At 38.5% G+C, this 26,672-nt stretch overlaps 1 protein-coding gene across 1 annotated transcript in view; it reads left to right on the plus strand.

The window, feature by feature from the left end:
• Positions 1-26,672, plus strand: part of LOC308337840 (ryanodine receptor 2-like) — a gene marked incomplete at both ends in the record, with an annotated part of 87,136 nt that overhangs the window by 45,845 nt on the left and 14,619 nt on the right. The window contains 3 exons of the mRNA XM_080831379.1: positions 457-556; positions 1,250-1,346; positions 21,288-21,362. Coding sequence (XP_080687505.1) covers positions 457-556; positions 1,250-1,346; positions 21,288-21,362 — 272 coding nt within the window. The remainder of the gene's footprint in view (positions 1-456; positions 557-1,249; positions 1,347-21,287; positions 21,363-26,672) is intronic.

Raw genomic sequence — 26,672 nt, forward strand, 5'->3', positions numbered from 1 at the left:
GGATGCGTATTAGGAAACATTGCCACCTAATGGCTATTATATCAAATTGCAGATAAAAGTTCCCTGAGGACCTTATAAAACTAACCTCACCATCAAAAAACTGTCACAGTGTGATATGTAGGACACTTAATTTCAGTTTTAATGATAAGTGCCCACTATCTGAACATTTTTGTCCACCAACAAACCTTAAATTAGTCTGTTTTAACACGTTTGTTTTCGTAGTCTTGTTCGCGTTTCCCGATGAGTGGCTTAGGTTGAGGTTGAAAAATACCTACAGTCAGATAGGAACTCTCATTTTCCTTCTGCTAGTCTCTCAACGACTCAGTGACAGGACTGAAATAGATGCTGTCTGTGGACATTTCCCAGTCTGCAGTGTTGGGTGCCCGCTGATAGGAGCACTCGTGTAGTGAGCCTTCCGAGCACCTGAAGAGATGTCTCCTTTTGCCTCGCCCGCAGCATTTGTCTTACGGCAACGGAAGCTTACATGTGGACGCTGCTTTCCAGCAGACTCTCTGGAGCGTGGCCCCCATCAGCTCAGGAAGCGAAGCCGCCCAAGGTAAAAACTCCATTTCCATGAAAGGGCTCATCCCAGATGCACAGTTGACAGTTATCTCTGGAATTGTGATAATGAGCAGATTGTTAATTAGAGCATGTTAGACCCTTCCGGAAAGCAGATACGTGACATTTAAGAATCTCAGTTAAATCGCTATTTAAAAGTGAAGTTTGATTTTTTTTTTTTTTCTCTGTTCTTCTGCTACTGCTACAGCTTTTATTTGTGTGGGCTTTATGTGTGAGCTTTCTAGATGTGATTCGCTCCAGTGTTTTGGCCTCAGGGTGTTGCTGAGTTAGGCTAACATTGAGGTTTCTCATCGTCCACGGTTGGGTGACTTAGAGCCAGATCACAGTAGTGTTTATGCATCAGGATTTCTTGGGAAACGTCTGCATTTATGTTCTGATTATTCTCACTTATGCAGGTTCAATCTGATCCTGCCCATGCTTATATGTGAAAGGGAGGATTTTATGGGGCTGAGGTCGTGTTTTCTAGTGGGGACATTACTACCTGTGGGACTCGGGAACCGTGAGCTCAGAGGTGGCAGGTGACACCATTCTTCTCTGTGACTTGGGCCAGGCACTGAAGCCTCATTAAGCTTTTCTCTGTCTGTGAAAATAGAAGATGGGACCAGATGATCTGTCCGGCTTTCGGCATCTGACCATGACCATTCAAATGTGACTGATTCAATCCTTACAGGGTATCTAATTGGTGGTGACGTCCTCAGGTTGCTGCACGGACACATGGATGAATGCCTCACTGTCCCTTCAGGAGAACACGGGGAAGAGCAGCGGAGGTTGGTACCAAGCCCTGCGCCTTGAGCCTTGCACTTCCTTGCCTTGCTATGGTCGTGGAAGGATGTGTCTGTTCAGGTCATCCACAGAATAGAAAGTGGGCCACTAACACTTCCACTCTCCACTGAAGGGATCCATGTGCTGGCCTCTTTAGAAGTTTTCTCTTATGTTCTATTTTTATCACATGATAGAATTGCTGAAAACTTTTGTAAAAATAAAACATGGTCAGAAGTATCGACTAAAATACACAGAGCAGAAGGAGTGAACGCATTAAACTACTTACAACTTCCTTAAATGTTCATTAGTTTTGATTATTTTTTTTTTTTGGCATATTTCATCTCAAATTCAATTTCAAAGTCAGAGTTCTCAAACGGCACAGAAGTTCAGGACCTTTTTCTATTACTTCCCACTTATATACATACATAATAAAATAGATCACTCTCCCTAATACGTTATGTGATTATAATACCTCTCTCACATTAATATTTGGTGGCATTGGGTGGAGACTGAAGTTAATGGAATTACTGGGGAAAGTGCACAAGTGGTGCAAAGCCATAAGATGTTTAGGATGATTTGAATGTTCTGCTTTGCTTGAGGAATTAGTGGGTGAATTGTGAGTTGAACACACAAGGGATTACTGCAAGAGAAGGCATTGTCTGGATGTTTTATTATAGGCTTTTAATTATTTTAATGGACATTGCTCATAATACTAACATATACAGAGAGGTAACATTATACATATTTATTTTTGGTAACTTAGAAAATATTTGGAAAGTTAATACTCATTTAACTAGCTGTTGGACCTTGGGGAAAGTCCCTTGGGGACCTGGGTCAGGCCTCTCTGGCCAGACAGATCTGGCTTATAGTGACCAGTGAAATGCAGAGCCTGGAAAACTCTGTCAACAAAACAATGCTCCTTAAGCTAGGTTAGGAAGAGGATGTTGATGCTGTTGATAGGGTTTGAATAAAAGACAAGAGGGAATTCAAAAGGCAATTGGTTTGAGGTCTTAATTCCAAACAGAAGAATAAACGTAAGACTTGAGGGGATGACAGCGTGTTCTGGGAGTAGCATCCTTCCCCAGAGTGACCGCAGGATGGATGGAATCAGAGGTGGAAACTAGACAAGAGGGACCAGTGTGGTCAGCTCTTGAAGGATCCTTGGTGCCATTCCCCTGGATGGGCTTTTTATTCTGAGGGAGTTAGGAAGGAGCGTGGCACAAGGGTGAATTGGTCAGGTCTCTTGTAAAGAAATGATAGATCTGACGGGCAGGAGGAGCTTCAGACAAAGATGAGGAGAGTCCAGATCAGGGAAGCCAACTAGGACAGGGCTGTTTTTAGGCATTTGTGTGGGAGGAGAGGAGAAAGTTGCCCTGGAGAGTGGCCATCAGAATGGAGACGTCTACCCAGACCAGCGACATGTTAGGTCGTATTGACTGGTTTAGGGATGAACTTCTATGGACTGTGAGGGAATGTATCTGATCCACAGGTGTCCGGATGTTTCTGATTCGAGTGAAGAGACACAGTACTAAGGATGTAGGAGACATATTTTGTACAAGGATTGAGTTAAAAGTTTGGATAGTGGTGAGTACAGAGGGTCTGTGGGACATCAGGCAGGAAATTAGAATTTTTGAGTCTTTCACTTAGACAGAGCTTGGCTTGGATGTAAATCCCAAGCACACAGGGGATAGTTGAAGGAATGGGAGTCCTAGGTAGGGAGGGCAGAGCTGGGATTAAGGGGATGTGCTTGTCTGTCTGGGCATTGCTTTATAAAAGTCTGTAAAACCTTGGAGTAGATGAATGAGAGAGGAGCCCAAGGGTGGAGTCTCAGAATGCTGCCATTTAAGATGTGCATGGGCCAGAAAGTGTTGGCATGATGGTTGAGTGGAGAACCAGGGAGGTTAGTCATGGAAGCCAAAGGAGGTTTGGGGGGCAGATGTGTTAAGTGCTGTGTTATGTTGGAGCAAAAAGAGGTTGTGTTGTGGTTTGGGGGTCTTTATTCCCTGATTTGTGAAATCAAACACTTAAATGATTCTTAGAGACTTTATTCTTAGAGACTTTTTTCTTTCTACAGACACTAGAGAGAGTTGTAGTTAAACAAATGGTCTCTGGAGCTAGATAGCCCTGGGTTTGGGCTTCAGTTCTGCCACTTCCTCCTGCACGCACTGAATTTCTTGAACCATTGCTTTGCTTCTCTGGAAAATGCAGCTTAAATATTAGCTGCTGCCTTGTGGGATTGTTGTGAAGATTCAGGAGAAAAGCAGGTAGAGTACTTGACACAGATTAAGAGGTCAATAGATTTTGTTGTCACTGGCATTATTATTTAACAGAAAAGCAACATTTGGTCAGGGAAAAATTTGAGGGACCCCAGGCATGTGGATGAAAGCTTAATAGAGTATCTACTTTGGAGGAAGAGAAGCTAAACTCTAGCAAAGAAAATCCTCTCTTCTTTGTATTGAATGGCGTAGGTGTGGGGTGAGGTAAGGGCTCCTGATTGTTGCTAAGGTTTTGAAGCCAGGAATGAATGAGCATAGTTTTTGTTGTAACAGTTGAACGTTTTCATTCTGAAATGAGACTATTCAGTGTCTCAAAGACCCCAGATTTCCTCAGCTAAGCTCTGTGGCAATAAGTACCGTTTTCCATATCTCCTGGACATTAGAGCGACTGTATGTTCAGTAGGTGTTTTCTTATTGAATGGATTTTTCTCCTGATTCTGTACATAGCTAGTTATTACTGCAGAGAAAACAAGGGGCCGTTTCAGAGATATTTTTCCTATTGTTCTGGACCCACTTTCCCTTCGCACACATGTGAAAGTCTGTCCTTTTGCATATCATTCTTGATTTAATGTTAATTTTTGTGTCAAATTAATCTCATTGTGTATTCAGTTCAGCACATCACAGCTCTTTCTAGGAAGTGATGTCAGTGAGAACACATCCGTTTGTGCCCTTTGTATAGCATGTTTACACGGGCGAAATTAGATTTCAATAGATGTTAGATCATGACTTGAGGGAGAAAATGACTCAGAAACAGGCAGCGGGAGCCCAAAGGCTGTTGCTTCCAAAAGGAGAGTTACATTTGCCTTGATTAAATGGTGGTATTGGGCATTGATTTGCATAGAATGATAACAATAATTTCTTCAATTTTACATTCACTGAGCACGCTATTATTTCAAGTCTTGCTAATATCATGGTGTAGAAATTTCTTTATCTTTCTGCTCTTACCTGGAGTCATTTTGGTGCCTTAGGTGACTCGGGGAGGCAAAGGGCAGCTCAGCCTGAAGGCAGAAGTTCTTTAATTGATATGAATCCATACTGGGGGAGAAAAATAGCATGATAAGCTAGGAATATATATCTTGATTCATTAAAAACAAAGAAGTGAAAATAATTTGACCTTTGGACAGCAACTTGAAAGCTGGAGAAGTTCCAGGGAAATATGTAAAAATTTCTTTTGACTCACAGCCCTTTGTCATCTTTGTGATCTTCTTATGCTCGTTAATTATGTCATATCATTAACGTCGAAGAGCTGAGGTCAAACCAGATTTGTCATAGGAAGCAGTGGAAATGGGCAGATGGCCAGACCGTTACTTCCGAGTAAGTTAGGAATATTTTGGTCCTAAATGCTCTCTTCCTTGACTGGCTCGGTCAATCCGTCCATGCCTCTTTCCACTGACACAACTGTAATTGTAGCAATGGAAAATGCAGTTCAGGGATGGGTTCTATTATTCTAGAGACCAATAGAGTTATCTTTAATTTCCCTTTGCATTTAGATTTGTATGTGGATGTGATCACGTAGGCATTCTCATGAGAGGATTAATAAGTAAATTAATAGATTAATAAAATAAATTAATTAAATTAAATTTAAAATTAAATTAATTAAATTAAAATTAAATTAATAAAATTAATTAAATAACATTAAATAAAATCAGTAAAAACTCTTGGAATGAAGAGCATACGGTGTCCCATTCAATTAAGTGGAATCGAGTGGGCAAATGAGGCCCTCCCCAAGTTAAACTAAATTCATGGTCTTCTCCACTCTTTTTGATCATCTTACTTGTATAGTTTGAATTCTGACATTTCTTGTGAAATCTAGCAGCACTATAGATTTATTTTAAGTTTCTTGAGATTTTTTTTCCGGGAAGAACTATGGCTCTAAAACTACTTATGGTTTACAATTTGTCTAAATAATAGTAGACATATAATCTATGGGTTGTGAGCATTTGGGTAAAAGGGAGAGATACTTTAAGTGTTAGCTTTAAATTGTAATTTCTTAGTTCTTACTCAGGCTCTTTAGATAGTGAGAATACATTAAGGAGAAACTGGGATTTGTCAGATGCAACATAGTATTTTAATTATTGACTTAAAAATAAGCTTTCATTCTGGAGGCTGGAAATTTGATTACCAATTTTCATTTCGAGCATGACGTATTTTATGCAGGGAGTATTTTCTGCCCTAGGTTTTGTCTCTGGATTGTATCTTATTACTTTTGTCTGTTTTTATGTGAAGCATAATAAAATATCAGCAAAGGCATTCCCTTTATGCGCACACACACTTACTTTTGCATTAAATATGCACTATCTAAATGAAGCATGCCATACTTCTAAGTTAGTGTATTTTAAAATGGATAGATTAGGGGACTATTACTGGGAATTACAGTATTAGGGGGATATTTTTTTGAATAGCATCATTTGTATGGGTTTTTTTTTTTTTTAAAGATTTTATTTATTTTAGAGAGAGAGAGAGAGCAGGGGGAGGGGCAGAGAGACTCTCAAGCAGGCTCCCTGCTGAGCCCTGCTGAGCATGGAGCCCAGTGCGGTCTCAGTCTCATGACTCTGAAATCATGGCCTGAGCCAAAACTGAGTTGGACGCCTAACTGACTGAGCCACCCAGGCACCCCCCCCCCCCCCCCCCCCGCTCAAAAGCATCATTTGTAAATTAAAACAGGTTATGCTACGTGGTGCACGGGTAGTTTTATTCAATCAGTAACAATTTGTGGAATGACTATCATGTTCTGGGTGCTGGTGTTATAGTAGGATATAAAAAAGATACAATATCTCTTTTCTCAAGGAGTTTTCATTCTAGTAGGGATATGGGACAGCAAAAACATAAATGCTCTTATTTGTAAATGCACACACATATGGATACACCCCTGGTAATCTACAAGGTGATGAGGCTTTTGGGGGAAAAAAAAAGGTGACAAAGGAATGGAGAGGGTCCATGTTTGCGTGTGTGTTGGAGGGAGGGAGAGAGGGAAGAAGGAAGAAGAGAGAGTTGGAGTGAGGTAGTGATCAGTGGAGGGAGGTTGTAGCTCTGTCTTATCAGGCATTACTGTTGGCACATACTTGCTCTATTTTACTACTTTGAAATGCAAGACAATTGAGTTATTGTTTCTGACAATATCTGGAAATAAATGCTCCATTTGCTTTCCAGAACATGAGTCAGCGGGCAGAAACTGGGCCATATGTATGCATGACAGTATTTTTTTTTGCCTCCTTGCCCCTTTTGTGATATTCTGACGATTTAATGAGTTTTAGTTGTAAATAATTGATAAGATGTGAGATGGGTTTGGTACCAGGGATGAAATGTCTCTCAGTCTGGCTTTGGAACAGATGCATGGTTTCTATCTGTGTACACAATTGGATGACTAATACCATTACAGAATTTGTATGCCCTCAGTCACCACCTAGGAGGAAGCTCATAAAGCCACCTTCTGGGCTCCTGAGTCATCAAGGAGATAGGGTTACCCAGTTAGGGCTTCTCTCCCCCGCCCCCCCATGACCTGTGTGTACCTGTGCAGCCGGGGTCTGGGAGCAGCATGGCTTTGCTAGTACAGTTTGGATGAAGAGTAAGTACATAGCAGAAAACTATTTTCTATTCTCTGCCTCTTGTCCCTTGAGACAGGTGCACTCTTCTCCCCAAACTTAAACTCCCTGCTGATTGCAGAGAACTCAGCACTTTATTTCAGCGTGTTCTCGTTAAGCAGACTGGCTTGGTCTTCAACCACCCTCTCAAGGAGGCACAGGCCTGGAATGCACTGTTTTAAAAAACATGGGCCTTAAAGTCCAAAGATTAAAAATATTCACAGGAATTGGAGCCATTGGATTTCAGTAAGAATGGGGGAAAAAAAAAAAAAGGACCTGAAATGTTGGATGCTTTTAGAGTTGAGGACATTGAAAAAGAGACAAAAGAATGAAAACATCAACATTAAAAAAAGAGAAATCCTCCAGTTATTTTCTCAATGCAATTAAAAATTTTTTTTAAAATTTATTTATTCGAGAGAGAATGAGAGGGAATGAGAGCCAAGCACCCACACACATGGAGGGACGATGGGGAACAGAGGGAGACTCCCCACTGAGCACGGAGCCCGATGCAGGGCTCAGTCCCAGGACCCTGAGATCCTGACCTGAGCCAAACCAAGAGGTGGAAGCCTAACCAACTGAGCCACCCAGGTGCCCCCTCAACGAAATTCAATACCATTTTTTACTTGTCCATGTCTCGTTTATTCGCTTAATCTAGATATATAAGCAATATCTTTCAGGGGAAAAAAAAAAAGGAGAACTTCCTCTTCTTTTTTAATTTCTCAATGCCATTGTGGTTATATTCTGGTTGGCATGAAAAGCAAAAGCAGCAACATCTCTTTTGCTGTTTTTCTGCTCTAGTGCTATTTACGTGGTTCTTTATAATAATGATTTGGAGTAGAAGGATCCTGTTTTTAATCCGCGATGATTCATTTACATTTATTTGGATGTGTCGTCCCCAAACCTACCTGTTTTCTCTTGTGCAGCAGTTTGAATAGAAATATCCTCACAGGCTCAGCCCCTGAGTGAATACATGTTTCGTTCAGTGCTGGGTAGGCATCTACTTGTTGGTTTCGCTGTTGCTATGAAGACACTCCTCTGACAGTTTGCTTTAGCACCTGCCCGTGGCTCAGCTGCTCAGCCAAACACCCTCATAGGCACAGAGAGGAGTGTTGCAGAAGCACAAATTCTACTGTGACAAATGTGTCAACTCAAACACTTACAATTTCACTCCGAAATAACCTTTGAATCCTGGGCCTACTTTTCCGTCACTTCAACTCCATTCCTTTAATGCTTAGGGAGGAACTAGTATGGTGTAGGCATCTTGGTGTGTGCTCCATGTAATGAGTGAGAGCCAGCCCCTGTCTTTATTTTTTTTTTTTCTTTTTTTAAGTTTGGTGATAGTTTATTGCATAGCAAGAGGTAACTTGAAATTTTTTAAAAAGATTTTATTTATTGGAGAAAAAGATAGAGCATAAGCAGGGGGAGGGGCAGAGGGAGAAGCAGACTCCCCGCTGAGCATACAGGGCCCAGGACCCCTGGATCATGACCCGAGCCAGAGGCAGACACCCAACCGGAGCCACCCACACACGCCCATAACCTGAATTTTTTTAAATTGCAAGGTGTTATATGTATTTTTTGGCCTCAGGAACCTGGGAACTCTTTGAAGGCAGGACCACACTTTAGCATTTTTGGTATTGTTAGTTGAATCTTGCAGCATGACTGATGTAAGACTGGAACATGCAAGCAATATATTACCAAAAGCCCTAAAATAACAAAAGAAGTACAGAGAAATGCCTGAAATTTGCTAATCTATCTACAAAATGAATTATTTATTTTCTGCATATAGTTCACCTACGAATGCTTCCCTTCCAGCTCCTGGCCAGACTCAATGTGACAGAGGCCATTTCTTTAAATACTTCTGAAAAAGTAAATACACTTTTTAAAAAAACATGTTGGTTTATGGGACACCTGGGTGGCACAATTGCTTAAGCATCTGACACTCGACTTCGCCAGCCCCTGTGTTTAAGGAGCTTACGTTCTAGTAAGATCTTGATATTACGTTCAAGAAGAAGCAAATGTTAATCTGAGAGTGGCCAATCTCAGTCTTTTTAGAAATTAAATCTGAGACAACATCTCTTACCATTCTACCCTTTGAGGAAGATTAGCAAGGCGGGGATCTTTGTCGATCTTTGATTTTGAAGCAATAAGTTTATTAGCCTATATGAGTTAGTAAAATAAGCTTTTCTTGGGGCGCCTGGGTGGCTCAGTGGGTTAAAGCCTCTGCCTTTGGGTCAGGTCATAATCTCAGGGTCCTGGGATCGAACCCCGTATCGGGCTCTCTGCTCAGTGGGGAGCCTGCTTCCCTTCCTCCCTCTCTCTCTCTCTCTCTCTGCCTGCCTCTCTGCCTACTTGTGATCTCTATCTGATAAATAAAATCTTTTAAAAAAAGAAAAAAATAAGCTTTTCTTTCCACTAATTGGTTTGAATCTGCTATTCACTATCAACTGTAAATAGAAATTGTCTGTGGGTCATTTTTCTGTGAACCTAATTATTTTCCTTATTATATTCACAGATGAAGCTTCATTATCTAGGGTCTGGTAACATATCAACACAGCTGAACTTAATTTGATTGGGGCCATGTTGGTGGTAGGACTGTCTTTAACTGCCCCAAACAAATAATGGCACTTGTCACAAATAATGGCACTTGTCACCAACTACCATTTATTATCTTTATTGGTGGTCAGTCTCTTCTGTTGACCATCTATTCAGTTTTCAGCCAGGACCACATTATTCATTCTTGTTAATCTTTTACACAGGGACACATATATGGGAATCTGCACACAAATGCTCATTCTTTTGTATTTGCAAAAGAAATAAGTAGAGAAAACAAGTCATGCACTTTACTGTAGGTCGTTTAAGGAGAACAGTGTTAAGGAGACCAATACTTGCATTGACTGCCACTCTGGCTCACTCAGCAAGATCGGAGGTCTCCCACTTGTATTATTTTGGTGACTTCTGAAAGATTGTCATCTGCTTGTACTTCACGGAGGGGAAGAAAAGATGTCTTACTAAATCTGCACACCAACCTGAGTGATAGAAAACTGCTTTGGGGCCCATGAGTCCCACATCCTGGGCTCAGAGCCTTCTCTATTGGAAGCACCTTGACAAAACTCCACAGGGAAGAATCCCTATTCTTGTAGCAAGAAGCTGAGCCTTGAAAAACAGTGGTTTTCAAAAAAAGAAGAGGATGGTTGTGGGTATCTTTGACAACCTGACGTATGTTACACATTCCTAGAAAATTCACATACTTGCCAACATGGAAAATTGTTTCTGTGATGTTAATGTAGGATTTCTCACTGAATTTTCCATTATTTCTCCTCATTTAAGCAGTTAGTGGTGCCTGTGTTTTTCACCCCCAAAGGGGAGGTTTATGACTTCACAGAAAGCCTAAGTTTTGTACAAGGTACTTCTCTTCCTGACTGTTATTCCCTAAAGACTAAATTTGAGGAGGTTATTCTGTCTAGTGTCTTAGAAGGGAGAGAGACAGATTGTCTCTGAAAGAAAAAGAAGAAAAGAAGGGACTTTTCAACTTAAAAGACTTTTGGGTGGAACAAATGGATGCCCATAGGCAAACACAAATAAACAAAACAAAACATAAGTACAAAAAAACATCAAAAAACTGAACTGAGCTCGGAGCCCAAAGCAGGGTGTGATCTCACAACCCTGAGATCATGACCTGAGTCAGAGCCAAGAGTTGGATGCCCAACCAACTGAGCCACCCAGTTATCTATCTTATGTGATAGATCACACATCTGTCATGTGTGATAGAATATTCATCATTCCCCATATATTTCTTATTCTCTCTTCTATATTATATTTCCCAATCTCTTAACCATCAGTGTTTTAGTCTGAATTCTTTTGACCTAATCTCCAGTTCACTAATTCTCTTTCCAGCTACTTCTAAGCTGATGTTGATCACCTTAAAGATAATTCTAAAGATAATTCTAAAAAGTGATATTGATAATAATAGTAGATAGGTTATTTCAAACCAGTGTCCCCCTGAGAAAAACTAAAATAGGTAAACCACCCCCTAAAATGTGTTTGAAGATAATGGAGAGCAAAAACAAACAAACAAACAAACAGACACAAAAACAAACAAACAAACAGTGAAAATACATGGGGCCAATTTCCCAAAATACAAGGAGACCAGAGAATTGAGTTTAACATTTGGAGCAGCCTCTTCTCTCTAAGGGGTTGCAGTGGCTGAGGAGCAGGGAAGTGGGGCAGGGCTGTGGTAAGAATCAGAGTGGAAGTGGATCAAAGCTGATACAGGACCCCCCAGAGGAAAGGCACTTTCCAAGAGCTTTCCCCTTGAAGCAATGGTGAACCAGAAATAGACCAGCCCTCCCAAGTATTCAGACTTGGCCTTAAATAATACTAGTAGCTGTTTGGATTAAGATGATGTGAGATTGCTTGTGACCTTTGACCACTGTACCTGCCAGAAGCAAAAAAGTGTATCTTTTGGGAGAAAATAGGACCTAGAACATCAAATGATCTCTATAATTTTCTATATATGATGTGTGATAGTCAAGATTAAATGAGCTCTTCTGTTTCAACCCCAATTGGTACAGGAGAGTGAAATTGTGGCACTAACTACCCAGAGTAACCAGATTATACAAGTTAAGGACTTAAGTCTCTACAAAACTGCCCTTATCTCAGACTCTAGCTTCAAGTTGGGTGTGGGATTCTCAGACCATCTGTGCTTCTTACCAACTGGCTACAAATTTGGGTGTTCCCCAATCTCTTTAGATTCAGGAGCTCAGGACAGTGCTATAATTATGATTTCAGTTTTATTATAAAGCTTACAAATCAGACCAGTCAGATGAAGAGTTGTATCTCAGGTGAGTTCTGGGAGGGAATGAATACAGAGTTTCTCTGCCCTCTCCCTGTGGACCAGGATACATTAAATCGCTGTGTCCACCATTCAGGGAACTCAGCTGGGCTTTGGTTCTACATTGTTTTTATTGTGGTTTTATTATGTAGGAATGATTGATTACATATTCAACTGCATGACTGAACGCAGTCTCAGTACTTGCCCCTCCCTGGAGGTCAGGCTGCATCAAACTTCCAACCTTCTCGTCATCACTGGTCTTTCTAGCATGGCCAACCCCCATATGGAAGCCATCTAGGGCTGACATGAGTGAACTCATTAGCTGAAACTGAGTTGTGATCCAGGGGGTTCCTGAAAACCAAAGCCCCTTCTTTCATGTGGAAACTTGCAAGGTTTTAGAGTCTCCCTCCCAAGAAGCAGGGACATTGGTCAGCCAATTTGTTTGTTATACAACACAGGCATGTAAGATAGGAGTTGACCAAGGAGTGACAGGAAACACACATGATAGAAGAAGTCACACAGGTCATGGATACACAGATAATAGAATTACCACAAATAGAATTTAAAATACTTATGATTATTATGACCTAAGACTTAGAAGATGAAGAAATTAAGTAGAGAATTGAAAGCTATTAAAAAGGGATCTTGTAGGCATTCCTAAAATGAAACTGAAGATTAAAATAACTGATATTAGAAACTCAGTAAATTCAACATCAGCTTAGAAGTAGCTAAAAAGAGAATTAGTGAACTGGAGATTAGGTCAGAAGAATTCAGACTAAAACACTGATGGTTAAGAGCTTGGGAAATATAATATAGAAGAGAGAATAAGAAAATATATGGGGAATGATGAATGTTTTATCACACATGTAATTGGAGCTCCCAAATAAAAAGATGAAGAAGGGAGGGGAGCAGCAGGAGAAGGAGAGAAGGAGAGAGAACAAAAACAAGAAAGCTTGCTAATACACCAGAACACATACAATGTTTAATACAACTGCTTAAAGATTCTGCACAACTGACTAGGTGTATTAAGATACAGATTTAAGGACTGTGAATCCTAAGTAAGATGGACAGAAAGGATACTTAAGACCATGAGAGTAAAACTACAAACACAAAACACAAAATGGAACACTTAAAAAGATAGCAAAAAAAAATATATAGTAAAACATAGCAAAAAACCAAACGTATAGTACCTTAAAAGTGACAATATTAAGACTTACATCTCACTTTGTCTAAGAAACAATTGGAGACATGAGATATAAACTTCAAAGTGCTTAAAGAAAATAACTGCAGCCTGATGACCATTTTGTCTACTGAAATGACTTTTTAAAAAAAAATGATTTTATTTATTTGAGAGAGAGAGATCTAGAGATTGAGAGATCATAAGCAGGAATGGGAGGGATGGAGGGAGAAGCAGACTCCTTGTTGAATGGGGAGCCCAACATGGGGTTCAATCCCAGGACCTGGGATCATGACCTGAGTCAAAGGCAGACACCTAACTGTCTGAGCCACTCAGGCTCCCCTTAAAATGGCAATTTTCCAAAGACAAAGCTGAGGAATTTTATTACCAGCAGCCTTGTAGCAAATTGTGGAAATATTAAAGAGTGTTCTTCAAGTAGAAGAAAATATTCTCAGATATAATTTTGGAGATAAAGGGGAGAAAAGAGCAGGAGGAAGGCAAATATGAGGAGAACTTATAAAGACTGTTGATTAAGTAAAAAGATGATGGCAGTTGTAAATCTTGGTTTTTAAAAACTATAGAAAAATAAAAACTATGGAGAACAAAATTCATTTTAAGAGCAGCACGTGAGTCAAGAGGAGAATAAGTTGAACTGAATGACAGTTCTGTGTTGCCTGAGAAGTGGTAAAATTAGTAATTACATCATATTTTAATAACCAAGCACACATATTATAATCTTTATAGTAATCAGTTAAAATATAATAAAAGGATATAAAATATTAAAGAGGAAAGCAGAAAGATAATATGAAAAAATACTTAATTCAGAAGAAAGGAAAGTTTAGAAGGAGTAGGACAAATAGAGAGTAGAAGGTTGACTTGAGCCCCCAAGATTCCTGCCTCCCACTCTACAAGGTCTGTATGATTCCCTCTTTTTTTGTGTGTGATGGGACTATGACTATGGTGGATTTTACTCCCGCAATTAGGTAACATTATATAATAAAGTTGGAAAGTTGTTGCATATGTAATTTTTTCCAGTGTGCTGACCTTGAGTTAATCAAAAGGAAGATTTTCCTTGGTAGGCCTGACATAATCAGGTGAGCCATTAATGGAAGGGACTGAGCCGCTGAATTCAGAGATTCAAAGTGTGAAAAAAAATTCTGTGAACCTTGAAGAAGTAAGCTGCCATGTTGTGAAAGAGTCTATGGAGGGGACCACGTGGCCAGGATCTGAGGGCAACCTTTAGTTGTTGAAAGAGGTCCCTATCTGACAGTTGGCCATATGGATCATATGGACCATATGGCTGCAAACAACTGACTTCTGCCAGCCACCACTGAATTTAAGGGAATACTCTGGGCTCCAGGAAGAACACAGCCCCAAGCAACATTTTGATTTCACCCTGTGAGATCCTGAGCAGGAAACCCAACTATGCCACAGGTTATAGTTATAACCTACAGGTTATAGGATGATAAATGGGTATTGTTTCCAACTAATAAGTCAATGGTCAGTTGTTACATAATAGAAAATGAATAATTCCTGGGTGATACCACTTTAGGAATGAGGATAGCAAAAGGAAAGAAACAAGTAGATATTGAAAATGCTCAGGGCACCTGGGTGGCTCAGTGGGTAGACCTCTGCCTTCAACTCAGGTCATAATCCTGGGGTCCTGGGATTGAGCCCCGTGTTGGGCTCCCTGCTCAGCGGGAAGTCTGCTTTTCTCTTTCCCTCTGCCCCCCACCAACTTGTGCTCTCTCTTTTCCAAATAAATAAAATCTTAAAAAAGAAAAAAAAAGTTGTCTATATCCTGTTAGTTCTCTTTCTCTGAAGAACCCTGACTAATACAGTTATGAAAAACTCCAGACCTCAGATTTCATCTAGCTGATTCTGAGATTTAAATTACCAGTAATGTGGGCAGGATCTTTTAGACCAGGATTTGCAAACTGTGGTGTGTGGGTCAAATCCAGCCCACTGCCTGTTTTTCTAAATAAAGTTTTATTGGAACATAGACATGCATATTTCTTCACATACTGTCCATTAATATGTTTTCAGAGTTAAGTAGTATGAAAAAATATATATGGCCCATTCAACCTAAAGTATTTACTAGACCTTTAGAGAAGAGTTTGCCAGGTCATGTTCTAGAACTCCTTTTCATAGTGGCAGTGAAAGTCTTGGGTGGCCTGTCCGCCCCAACAGTCCTGGGGACGTGGGGCAGTTCTCTGCCGGGAGCCGAAAGCACCCAGGGCACCTTCAGAAGTAGGTCTTTGCGAGCGGGAGAAGATGGCTAGGAAAAAAAAAAAAATTATCCTTTTAATCTACGTGTATATTCTTTTCAGAATTTGAGTTTCCTCTAGTGTCCTGCAGTAGATGCCAAGAAAAGTCAAATAGATTTTTATGTGAATTTTGAGACCCCAGAGGTACAAAATGAAGAATCACTTTATTTGATACATAGGAACTAGCAGAAGCAAAAGGAGTTATGTAGATCATGGCTGTAAAGGAATGCTAGAACCACACGATTGTGCAGTAGAAGAATCTAACAAGGGGCGCCTGGGTGGCTCAGTGGGTTAGGCCGCTGCCTTCGGCTCGGGTCATGATCTCAGGGTCCTGGGATCGGGTCCCGCATTGGGCTCTCTGCTCGGCAAGGGGCCTGCTTCCCTCTCTCTCTCTCTCTGCCTGCCTCTCTGCCTACTTGTGATCTCTCTCTCTCAAATAAATAAATAAAATCTTTAAAAAAAAAAAAAAGAATCTAGCAAGAAGGTCATGTAAATTAGGGCTTTATTTCCTTCTTAGGTTGTCCTAAGCAATTTTATAATTTAGGACTTCCTCTATCTTTGTATGTAAACAGGTATATGGGACTACCTACTGTCTGTTCAATTCAACACACAGAGAAGGGTCTTTAACTCTGTATTTGGGAAGATTGAGCGTGTCACGATCCTCCTGCCTCTCTTCCTCCTCCTCCTCCACACCGTCAGAGCCCCATTTGCTGTGTGAGGACTCTTTCGAGAGGTCTCCATGGGTTATAGCTTCCATTTCTTCCTCACAGTAAGCCCGTGACCATCAGCTTCATTTTATGTGTCTGAAAAAAATGAGGCCTGGAGGAATTCAGTTACTTTGCACAAGTTCATACGGCAAAGTGACATGTTCCGAAAGCTAGTCACAATCAAGCGTGAGAGTGATTTGTCCACTTATCGGTGCCTCGTCCTGGATGTGAGCTAAGAATTGTGAGGCCATCTAATGACGGCGCCCTGTGGCAACATTCATAAAGTGAAAAGAAGTAGTTTCCTCCAGGGTGAATTTTTCATTAATCATGTTTTATGATTCTGTGTGAAAGTCCACTAATGGGAATTGTGTATCTTATAAAATTCTTATAAATACATACCAATAGATGCCAACTGTCATGCTCTGAGGAGCTCCTCACGACTGTGCTTTTATTACTATGCTAATCTTGTTTCTTCCGGGCCTCGGATTCTGAAGATGACCTATCCTGGCTGTCAAAATGCCTGCTTTCTACTGAAAAATAAGTGGTTCGACAATTGAGATTAGATTGAAATTGTGTTTTATAAACCAAAAATGCAGAAGTAGCTCACTACTTTTATTTCAGTGGACAACATTATAATACTTAGGAGAAGTGGAATTGATGGCATAATAGGAAGAATTTGTACTTATTAAAAAGAATAACCTGAAAGGGCCTCTTCAGGCCATTTAATGTGATCAGCCTGAAATAGGACCTCCTTAATGAAGCATATTATATGGGGAGATAATGTGTTATGTAGGCATAACTTAGAGCCTGAAGCCTGGAATTTTTCTAAGTATTGTTGAATAAGACACACACTGTTGGTTATTAGGTGCATGTACTTAAAAAATTCATAGTCAGTGAAATTACAGTGACTTTGAGTTTTTCTGATTCATGAGGTGGGAAATTCTTTGAAAAAAATTCTATCAATGATATCAATGGCCAGTTATCTTAACACATCATTTTCTTAGTAGTGATAATGTCGTTGTGGTTCTTTGCGAAAGTAGTCTTGGAGTGAACAGAGAGCTGCATAGTACCCTTGTGTTTCATAACCTTGACAAGTTCCCTTAAATTTTGATGACATTGCTATGGTTTGCACTGAAATCTCCTGGGATGCCGAGCTCCAAAGGAGCTCTTGCTCTGGGTCTGTTCGATTCCTTAGAGAATCTTTCTCCCTTCGTCTTCTGTTGACAAAAGTACTTGCTATGATGTTGATCATTTATTTGTATGGGTTTAAATGGGGCCTCTAAAGCCATTCGGTAAATTTGGGGCTCTTTAAAACCGTTGTTTTCCTGGATTCTGATTGGATACTTTGGGTACATTGCAGGGAAAAGGGATGATCCCTTCAGAGAGCAAGTGTATCTTGCAAGGGGGGACCGATTTCTAAATAAGTTTAAATGCCCTTAGTGTCATTTATGATGGACTGATTTTTATTGTATTTAAGATCTGGATATTGGGAGGCCAGTTTTCAGTCTGAAATCGCCTATGCATAGTTGATTAGACAACCAGTGACATGCCATGTATTTATGGGGGGAGAATCTATGATAGGAAGTCTTTTCTCAGTTGGCAACAAAGATGAGTAAGTCGTCAGATTTTCTTCACCGCCAGTGAAACATTTAAGAGAATAAAAAGAAATAATCAAATAATTCAAGGCAGGAAGTGCCTTGAGGAGGCAAATATTGAGGAAGCCAACCAGATAAAGCTAAAAATATGTCAGGTAGGAAGGAGGATCCAATTTTCCTTTTGACTTTATATTTGTGTTTTAAATACTAGTTTCCTCCTAAGTTAAAATATCATTAGATTTCTACATATACAAAAAAATTCAAGAACATTGTTAAATTCAGCTAATAAAGGAAAAGTAGTGGAAGAATAAAACATTTGAAGGGAAATTGAAAATCAAAGAAATATCACATAAATATTATGTAAACATTTTTCGTGCTATTTGTATCTTTGAGTCCATTTAATTCTCAAGCTTAGTTCCTACAGGACTTTTATTCTGTAATTCGTGTTACCAGCTTGGTGTTCATTATTCAGCAGCTTTCTCCATGTTCATATAGAGAATATGTCTGCGTGTCTACATATATATATGCCGTAGGTTTATTTATAGTGTACATAAGATGTGTATTGTTTACAGTCTTGGACTTTACTTACCTTAATACATCATAGAATCCCTTCTTTTTCTTTCCTGTGGATTATTTCGTTCTCTGTTTATTCTCCTCAGACAAGTCAAGTTTTGATTTCATTACTTCTTTAATAATTAAGGGATTTCAGGCCTAAAATTTTCAAAGTTTACCTGTGAATCCTAGATTCGTTATGAAATGTTCTTGTCCTCATTACTTTTAGATATGGTATGGTTTCTATTTCCTCTTTGACCCATGAATTATTTACAAGAGTTTCTGAGTTTTCCAAGTTCTTAAATTATAAAACCCTTTTTAGTATTCATTTCCAGGTGTTATTGGTTATAATTAGAAAATATGAGTAAATAGCTTTAGGTTTAAAAGTATCTGATGAAATTTTCTTTGTGGCCCCATACAAGATCTTTATGAAAGGTCTGATTGATTTAAAAATCTATGTATCTATCTATGTATGTATACATACACATATACCTCTATATTTTGTTATTTGTTTTTAAGTATATACCCAGAGATTCTAATTTAATTTGTCTAAGAATTGTCTGTGCGTTGGAGTTTTCAAAGCTTTCCAGGTGATTCTAATATACAACCATGTCTTGAGAATCAATGTCCTAATAAAATAACATTCTAGTCCAGTGGTTCTCAGAATGTGGACAGTTGCACCAAGGTCACTTGGGAACTTATTAGGAATATAGATTCTTAGCCTTACTCTAGATCTACTGAATTAGGAACTTGGGGGCAGGGAGTATCCAGCAATACATATTTTTAAAAGCCTGTAAGATAATTCTGATACTCACTAAAGACTGAAAGCCACTAATCTATACCAGTGGCTCAACAGTAGGGTTGGTTTTCTCCCCAAGAAGACATTTGGTAACATCTGGGAACAGTTCTTATTATCACAACTGGGTGGTGGTGGTGGAGGAGACAGCTACTGCTCGCATTTGGTGGGTAGAGCCCAGGGATCAGGGCACTGGACAGTCACCCAGAGCAAAGAATTATCTGGCCCCAAATATCAATAGTGCTGCTTTTAGAAATTGATCTGAACTGTGATTTCTCAACATGACTTTCTCACGACCACCATTTGGAGAGCTTTAAAAAAAATTTCCGACCTCAGATGTAGCTTAATTGGCCATTGGTGAGGGCATGGCATCACATTCTAAAAATCTATCCACATAATTACATCTGCGGATGTGACTGAAAACCACCACTATGGCATTGTTTGTTGGTACACATAAACTCTTATAATGGATGGATCAAAGAGATTCTGAACCTACTGATCAATTTTAATATAAAAAAATGGAGAAGTAGTCATTATTACCTTTGGATGTGATGTAGCAAGGAGTGTAAAACACTAGATCTAGAAGTCTAACTACCATGTTAGAGGTACATTCTAAAAACGACAATGAGGATGTCATTAGCAAAATCCAGAACGTGGAAACTCCAAGACCAATGATACAGATTTTTACAAGAAATAATGCCAACAAGGAAAAAAGACGGGAGAACTTTTCTTAAGAGAAATTTAAGCTACTTAGCAAATTTGTGTATCTTGTTTGGATCTTGATTTGAAAGAGCAGCAGAAAAACAAAACATTTTTGAGAAAATGGAAAATTTGAATGTAAAATATGATATTTCACAGAAGTGAATTTTATGTGTATGTATTTTTTTGGAATTGTATGTAGAGGGGTAACTAGAGGTTATAGGTAGAACAAGATTGGCCCTGTGTTGATTGTTGTTGACACTGTGTGCTGGGTATATGAAGTTTTATTATAATAATCTCTATACTTTTGTTTATCTTTGAAAAATTCCATAATAAAAACAATGAGAAAGAATATCTAAGCATGTGAGAGGAAAAGCAGGTGAGGGAGAGTGGTGTTAGAAAAACTATCAGGACAGTAGGTGTTTCCACAGTGTAAAACAAAAACAAAAACCAACAACAGTCCATTGAATTTGGAACATGAATGTCATTTGATGGCATCAGCAAATATGTGTCATTGGAAAGTGGGTCTGAAAGCAAGACTGGAATGCACAAAGAAGTGAGAGGGTGATCATGAGGCACATTAAGGGGGTGAGCAGGAAAGGAGAATATGGTCAAGTGTGTTAATTATGTTTGAGTTAGGATAAGATTATGTGTGTTTGAATGATGAAAGAGATCCAGTAGAGGCAGAGACAGTGAGTCTCAGGGAGGAAACAGGGAGTATACATAAGCATTGGTCTTCTTAAAACCATCTTAATGGGTTGGCATAGAGTTGAATTTGGATAATCTATATAAATTACTTAGCATTACTTCTACCATATTAACAAATTATCGTAATGAGAGCTTTGGAATTTGTGTATGTGTGATGCTCATTCAAGTTATTTCTCTTCTTGTGTACCTTTTTTTGTTGATGTTTATATTTTTGATGGCCCTTATACTTTTCTGCCATCATTTTGCAGATTGTTATAATAAAGCACTAAAATCAATATGTTCTTATATTTCTTTAGTGTTCATATATCTAGAACAGAATTTAGAACCACAAATAATTATATGTGTATGTTGAAGTAATAAGGTATTAAACTATATGTAAACTCATAGCTGAGTACTTTAATGGACCTAAGTTAAATAAGTCCAGTGAATGTATTTAGTGGGAGAGAGGGAGGGAGGGAGAGTCAGACAGGGAAAGAGGTGGGCAGCGGGGAGGCAGAGGGAATGAATGGAAGTGGAGGGAGAAAATTATGAGAAAATACATTTAAATTAAGAGTTTATTCAGGACAAACTTATATTGATCACCGTTACTGTTATTTCTGTTATTTTTGTTTCCAACTATACTGTCTCATGCCAGAAAGTATAACTTTATTTAAAGGCTTTCCATTTGCTTTTCTCTTGTAATTGGCTTGAGAAAATAGAGTCCAAGAATGACCCATGTTAAAATCAGGCTTATTTTTTTTTTCTTTTTTTTAACCAGAACTGTTCACTATGAAGGTGGTGCTGTATCCGTTCATGCACGTTCCCTGTGGAGACTAGAGACACTAAGAGTTGCGTAAGTAGAATTTGTGAATAGAGCAGAGTGCTTCAAGTGTACAAAATACTTCCAGTGCTGTGGACTTGAGCTTTTATGCGAAAGCTCATGTGAACAACTACAGCAAACAAGCAAATGGAACAAGCAAATGAGAAAGTGCTGGAGAGTTCCTCTCCTCTTGCCCGTCTTCCTACATTTATTTTGCTTTCTTTAGCCTAAATTCACCAGGCGGTATGCAGTAATTCTATAATTGTATATGATCTGCTCTTGTCTTTAGCCTGATTTGTTTGGGTAACGTCCTCTCTTCCCTGTCTGTGCATCTCCTAGCAGAAGGTGCTTCTAGGACAGAGTGATGTAAGGTTTCGAAACAGGAAAAATGGTTTGCAAGCCTGTTTTACATTTCAGGTCTGACATTGTCTGGGTTTAACAGTCTAAAGGGCCGTGTAAAACAGGAAACTTGAACATGAACAGGAGTACAAGGATCGTTACTGGGAGTCACTATCCTTATTTACAAATACCTTAATAGCTGAGTAAGAAATCTGGATTGCAATACAAAGTCACTGTGTATTTGTTCATTATACAAACAAATACATATATATTCATATTCTTTTTTTTTTCCTTTTTGGTGGCTTCAAAAAGTTGTTCAGAGGTTGACTTTTAGTTCCTGTAGATAAATGCAATGTTGATGATAAAGGTGTCATTTTGAATTATTTTCATTAGAATTAAAATATTAGTCAGTTTTTTTTGTTGTTGATTGGAAGGTTCATTCCTTTGTCTACAGGGCAGTAAGTTTTTAGTGTATTTGTTCCCAATTACATTACACGTTCAGGAAATTAATGATTTAAAGTTATAGTTTCCATGAATGGCTATAGGGAACTATCTTAGTATAAAATAGTTATCTTTGTAAGGCCTACTATTTTGTGATTAATGCTTATCTAATGATGATTAAAGTAGTTTAGTTGTTTTTGCTTATATATCCCATACATTAGTTTTGAAACAATTTGAAAGGTGCATCCTTGAACATTGTAAGGTTTGACATTTACATTTTTCATTATGGTTTTTTGTTCATTATCAGTTTAAATAGATGCATAGAATATAATTTATGGTGTGTTATTGGAAGTGATTTTTTAAAAGATTTTGTTTATTTATTTGAGAGAGAGAGAGCGAGCATGAGAGGGGAGAAGATCAGAGGGAGAATTAGACTCCCCATGGAGCTGGGAGCCTGATGCGGGACTCCATCCCAGGACTCAAGGATCATGACCTGAGTGGAAGGCAGTCGCTTAACCAACTGAGCCACCCAGGTGCCCCGGAAGTGATATTTTAAAATGAAATAGCATACCACTCTTTTATTTTATTTCTTATTTTTATTTTTATTTATTTATTTATTTTTAAAGATTTTATTTATTTATTTGACAGACAGGGATCACAAGTAGGCAGAGAGGCAGGTAGAGAGAGAGGAGGAAGCAGGCTCTCCATGGAGAAGAGAGCCCGATGTGGGGCTCGATCCCAGGACCCTGGTATCACAACCTGAGCCGAAGGCAGAAGTTTTAACCCACTGAGCCACCCGGGCGCCCCTTATTTTATTTTTTAAATTAATTTATTTATTTTAATAAACATATAATGTATTTTTATCCCCAGGGGTACAGGTCTGTGAATCGCCAGGTTTACACATTTCACAGCAATCATCATAGCGCATACCCTCCCCAATGTCTGTATCCCCACCACCCTCTCCCATCCCCCCTCCCCTAGCAACCCTCAGTCTGTTTTTTGAGATTGAGTCTTTTATGGTTTGTCTCCCTCCCAATCCCATCTTCTTTCATTTTTTCTTTTCCTACCTCCCCCCAGCCCCCCCACATTGCATCTCCACTTCCTCATATCAAAGAGATCATATGATAGTTGTCTTTCTCCGATTGACTTATTTCGCTAAGCATAATACCTTCTAGTTCCATCCAGGTTGTCACAAATGGCAAGATTTCATTTCTTTTGATGGCTACATAGTATTCCATTGTGTATATATACCACATCTTCTTTATCCATTTATCTGTTGATGGACATCTAGGTTCTTTCCATAGTTTGGCTATTGTGGACATTGCTGCGATAAACGTTCGGGTGCACGTGCCCCTTCGGAGCACCACGTTTGTATCTTTAGGATATATACCCAGTAGTGCAATTGCTGGGTCATAGGGTAGCTCTATTTTCAGTTTTTTGAGGAACTTCCACACTGTTTTCCAGAGGCATACCACTCTTTTAAAAGTATCTCATTAACTCTAAATACTGCTATGATTTAATACCCATCTTTATTTATTTAAAAATACTTGAACATAGTCTACCTTAACAGTAGAAATTATATACTCTTTCTCATTGTCATGATATTTGTTACTCTCCCATGACAGAGTTCTTTATTCCAAATCATTTTTTTTATGATTGAAAGACTGTTTTTGCTCACTCTAGCAAACACCTAAGCAACAAAAATATATATGTAAAATATTTTTACATTTCTGGTGATAGTAAGTCTGTAACTTTAAAAAGTTCTTCTGTTTTAACCCCATTAATTGTTAATTAGCTGATAATAAATTCTTCCATCTAAATACATAGCTGATGAAATTACCTAAATACTAAAATTTTTGGTGAACATTGAACTTGAAAGAAAAATTTTACTGGAAATGAATCTCTGAAGGTGGAAAAAGAAGTGGTGGCCTCATAAAATGAAGTAAGGAGAACTCAGAGCTTTTGTGTGCTTCATAAATGAATCAGAGAATTGAGGGAAAGGGATTTTAAAGACGTACAGGTATTTCCTTTACCTTGTGTTTTATAAAAATGAGAGCTTAAATAGAGAAGTAGTTAAAGTGAAGTTGAGATAGATGTTGCCACCATTGGAAAACAGACTCCAGATGTGTTTTCAAATTTATGAATATCCCTCCCCTTCCTGATTATGTGCTTAAAGAAATGGTTTTTTTTTTTTATTTGTTTGTTTGTTTTGAGCAAAGGAGGCCCTAAATACGTCTCACTTTGTAGATTAAAAAACCTGGGGTGCTTGGGTGGCTTAGTGGGTTAAAGTCTCTGCCTTCGGCTCAGGTCCTGATCCCAGGGTGCTGGGATCGAGCCCCGCATAGGGCTCTCTGCTCAGCGGGGAGCCTGCTTCCTCCTCTCTCTCTCTGCCTGCCTCTCTGCCTACTAGTGATCTCTGTCTGTCAAATAAATAAATAAAATCTTAAAAAAAAAAACAAAAAACCAGAAGGATGCAAACTCCTGAAAACCAGGCAGGGCTTCCTTTTTGTTGTCAACGTTGTTTTTGATGACCTGTAATTACATAAATCCAGGTCTTCTGCGTATCCTTCCATGATGCGATCTGGATTCTTTTTCTCTACTGTTGCCTATTGTTTGAAGTTTGAAATGGCAATTGTCGGGTCTGTTTTCACTTGAATGGGGGGGGGGGTGCTGAGAATATAGAAAGAAGCTGATCTCCAGGTCAGTCAGAGGTGAAAGGGGGCACGTCTGCTGATTGCCTCAGAATCCAAATGACAGCAGGGGAGCTTAGAGCAGCTCGAAAAGCAGGTAGTTTTTCAACCATCTAACAGAGGAAAGAGAGATGTTTCTGTTGGACTCTGTGACCCTTGATTTGCACCATTTCATCTTCCTGTCTGTGCTAGAAAAGCAGGAGGTTCACTTGTAATGAATGTAATTATGTTAAGTGTTTTTTCAGGTTCAGGTTCTGTTGAATTTTTGAACTACTTTGACTTCATTGTAAATGTACACATTAGACTACATTGACTTTACACAGCTTCTTACATGCATTGGCCATGTAAATACTCATGTTTTTCTTTGTACTTAGAAGATGATAGTAAAACATTCTGCTTATGTTTATAACAGAATTTTATACCAGAAGGTCAATATTTATACTATAAAATTTGGGATATTCTTTTTTTTTTTCCTCCAACCAGGTATCAAACTATGTATTTGATATGGTTAATGTAGCCTAGTAATTATGTATTTTATATCAAATACTCCTACAAATAAAATTAACACTGTCAAAAATTTTTCAGTTTCATGAACATTTTAATAAGGTGAGTTTTAACTTTGGGAGTTAAATATAATAGAAAACACATTCCAGTATTGTAAAAACTATTAGAACATTATAAGTAAAATACATGTTGGTTTCTGTAGTAGGAATGATAATTGCAATTTAAAATATGCATTATGTATGCTTCAAGTTCCACTTTCTTATATGTTACAAAGAACCCACAAAATCAAAAAAAGGTGGATGTATCATGACAACTGACCGAATTACTTCCTGATCCTTTGAGGTCATTCCAAGTGAATATAGGTAATACATAGGGAATACTTTTCTGTTGTGTTACCATAGGAAATTACTTTCTATTTCTATGTTACTGTTACTGTTTTCAGCTTTTACTGAATATTTTCGGCCTTCTGATTCTCCTAGGCTTGTCCTCTTTTCTTCTGGGCCATGAGCACTTGGAGACCAGCTAATTTGAATGGCTATACACTAAAGAAAATGTACTTAGACTTTTCAGTGTTTTGCTGATAATTGGCCAGATTCTCTTGGTGATTTGATAGAAGTGCTTGTAAATATGCACCCTATTAAGTAGATTTGTACATCATATGCAGAATACCCTCTAGAAAATGTGGTATAAAGTATTGCTTGGTTCAAATTTGGAACTATTTTGAAAATGAAGTTGTTTTTTATGATGATTAAGATGACTCATTACTTAGAAAAAAAACATTTAGATGGTTCTTCAAATAATGAATGTGAATATTAAAAATAATTGTGTTTTTCATAGCCTCTGCAAAGAATACACTTATTTTATAAGAGGGGAATAAACAAAGCTTGTTCCTTTACCAGACTAGAAATGATTTAATATTCTCTTGCTGGTAAGCAAATTTTAATTTCATTTTTAACAATACTGTGTTATTAGTAGGGTTTATTGGCACACAGTTATTACTTTAGTTGGGGGACTTGTCCAAATTAATTGCCTCTATAAACATATCCATGTAATAAAGATCATATCACAGTATCACTTTGTTAGTTTTCCCTGCTAATATTCAAAGTGAAAAATCCAAGTTAGGAAATCAGCATAAAATGACTTATAGTTTACTAAGATTGGTGAATTTGAAAAAAGTATTCTCAATTTGTAGACTACAAAGGGCCCTATATTTTTTGATGACCTTTTTAATCATCTTATATTAAAACAAGCTTACAAATTAATACAATCATGTTAAAATTCTCCATACTTTCATTTTTTGTCTGTTTGATTCATTACATAGTGATAAACGCTTCCACTGTAATTGTTTTTATATTTAATTATCTTTTTC

This window comes from Martes martes, assembly GCF_963455335.1.
Source record: "Martes martes genome assembly, contig: scaffold_202, whole genome shotgun sequence".
Lineage (NCBI taxonomy): Eukaryota > Metazoa > Chordata > Mammalia > Carnivora > Mustelidae > Martes > Martes martes.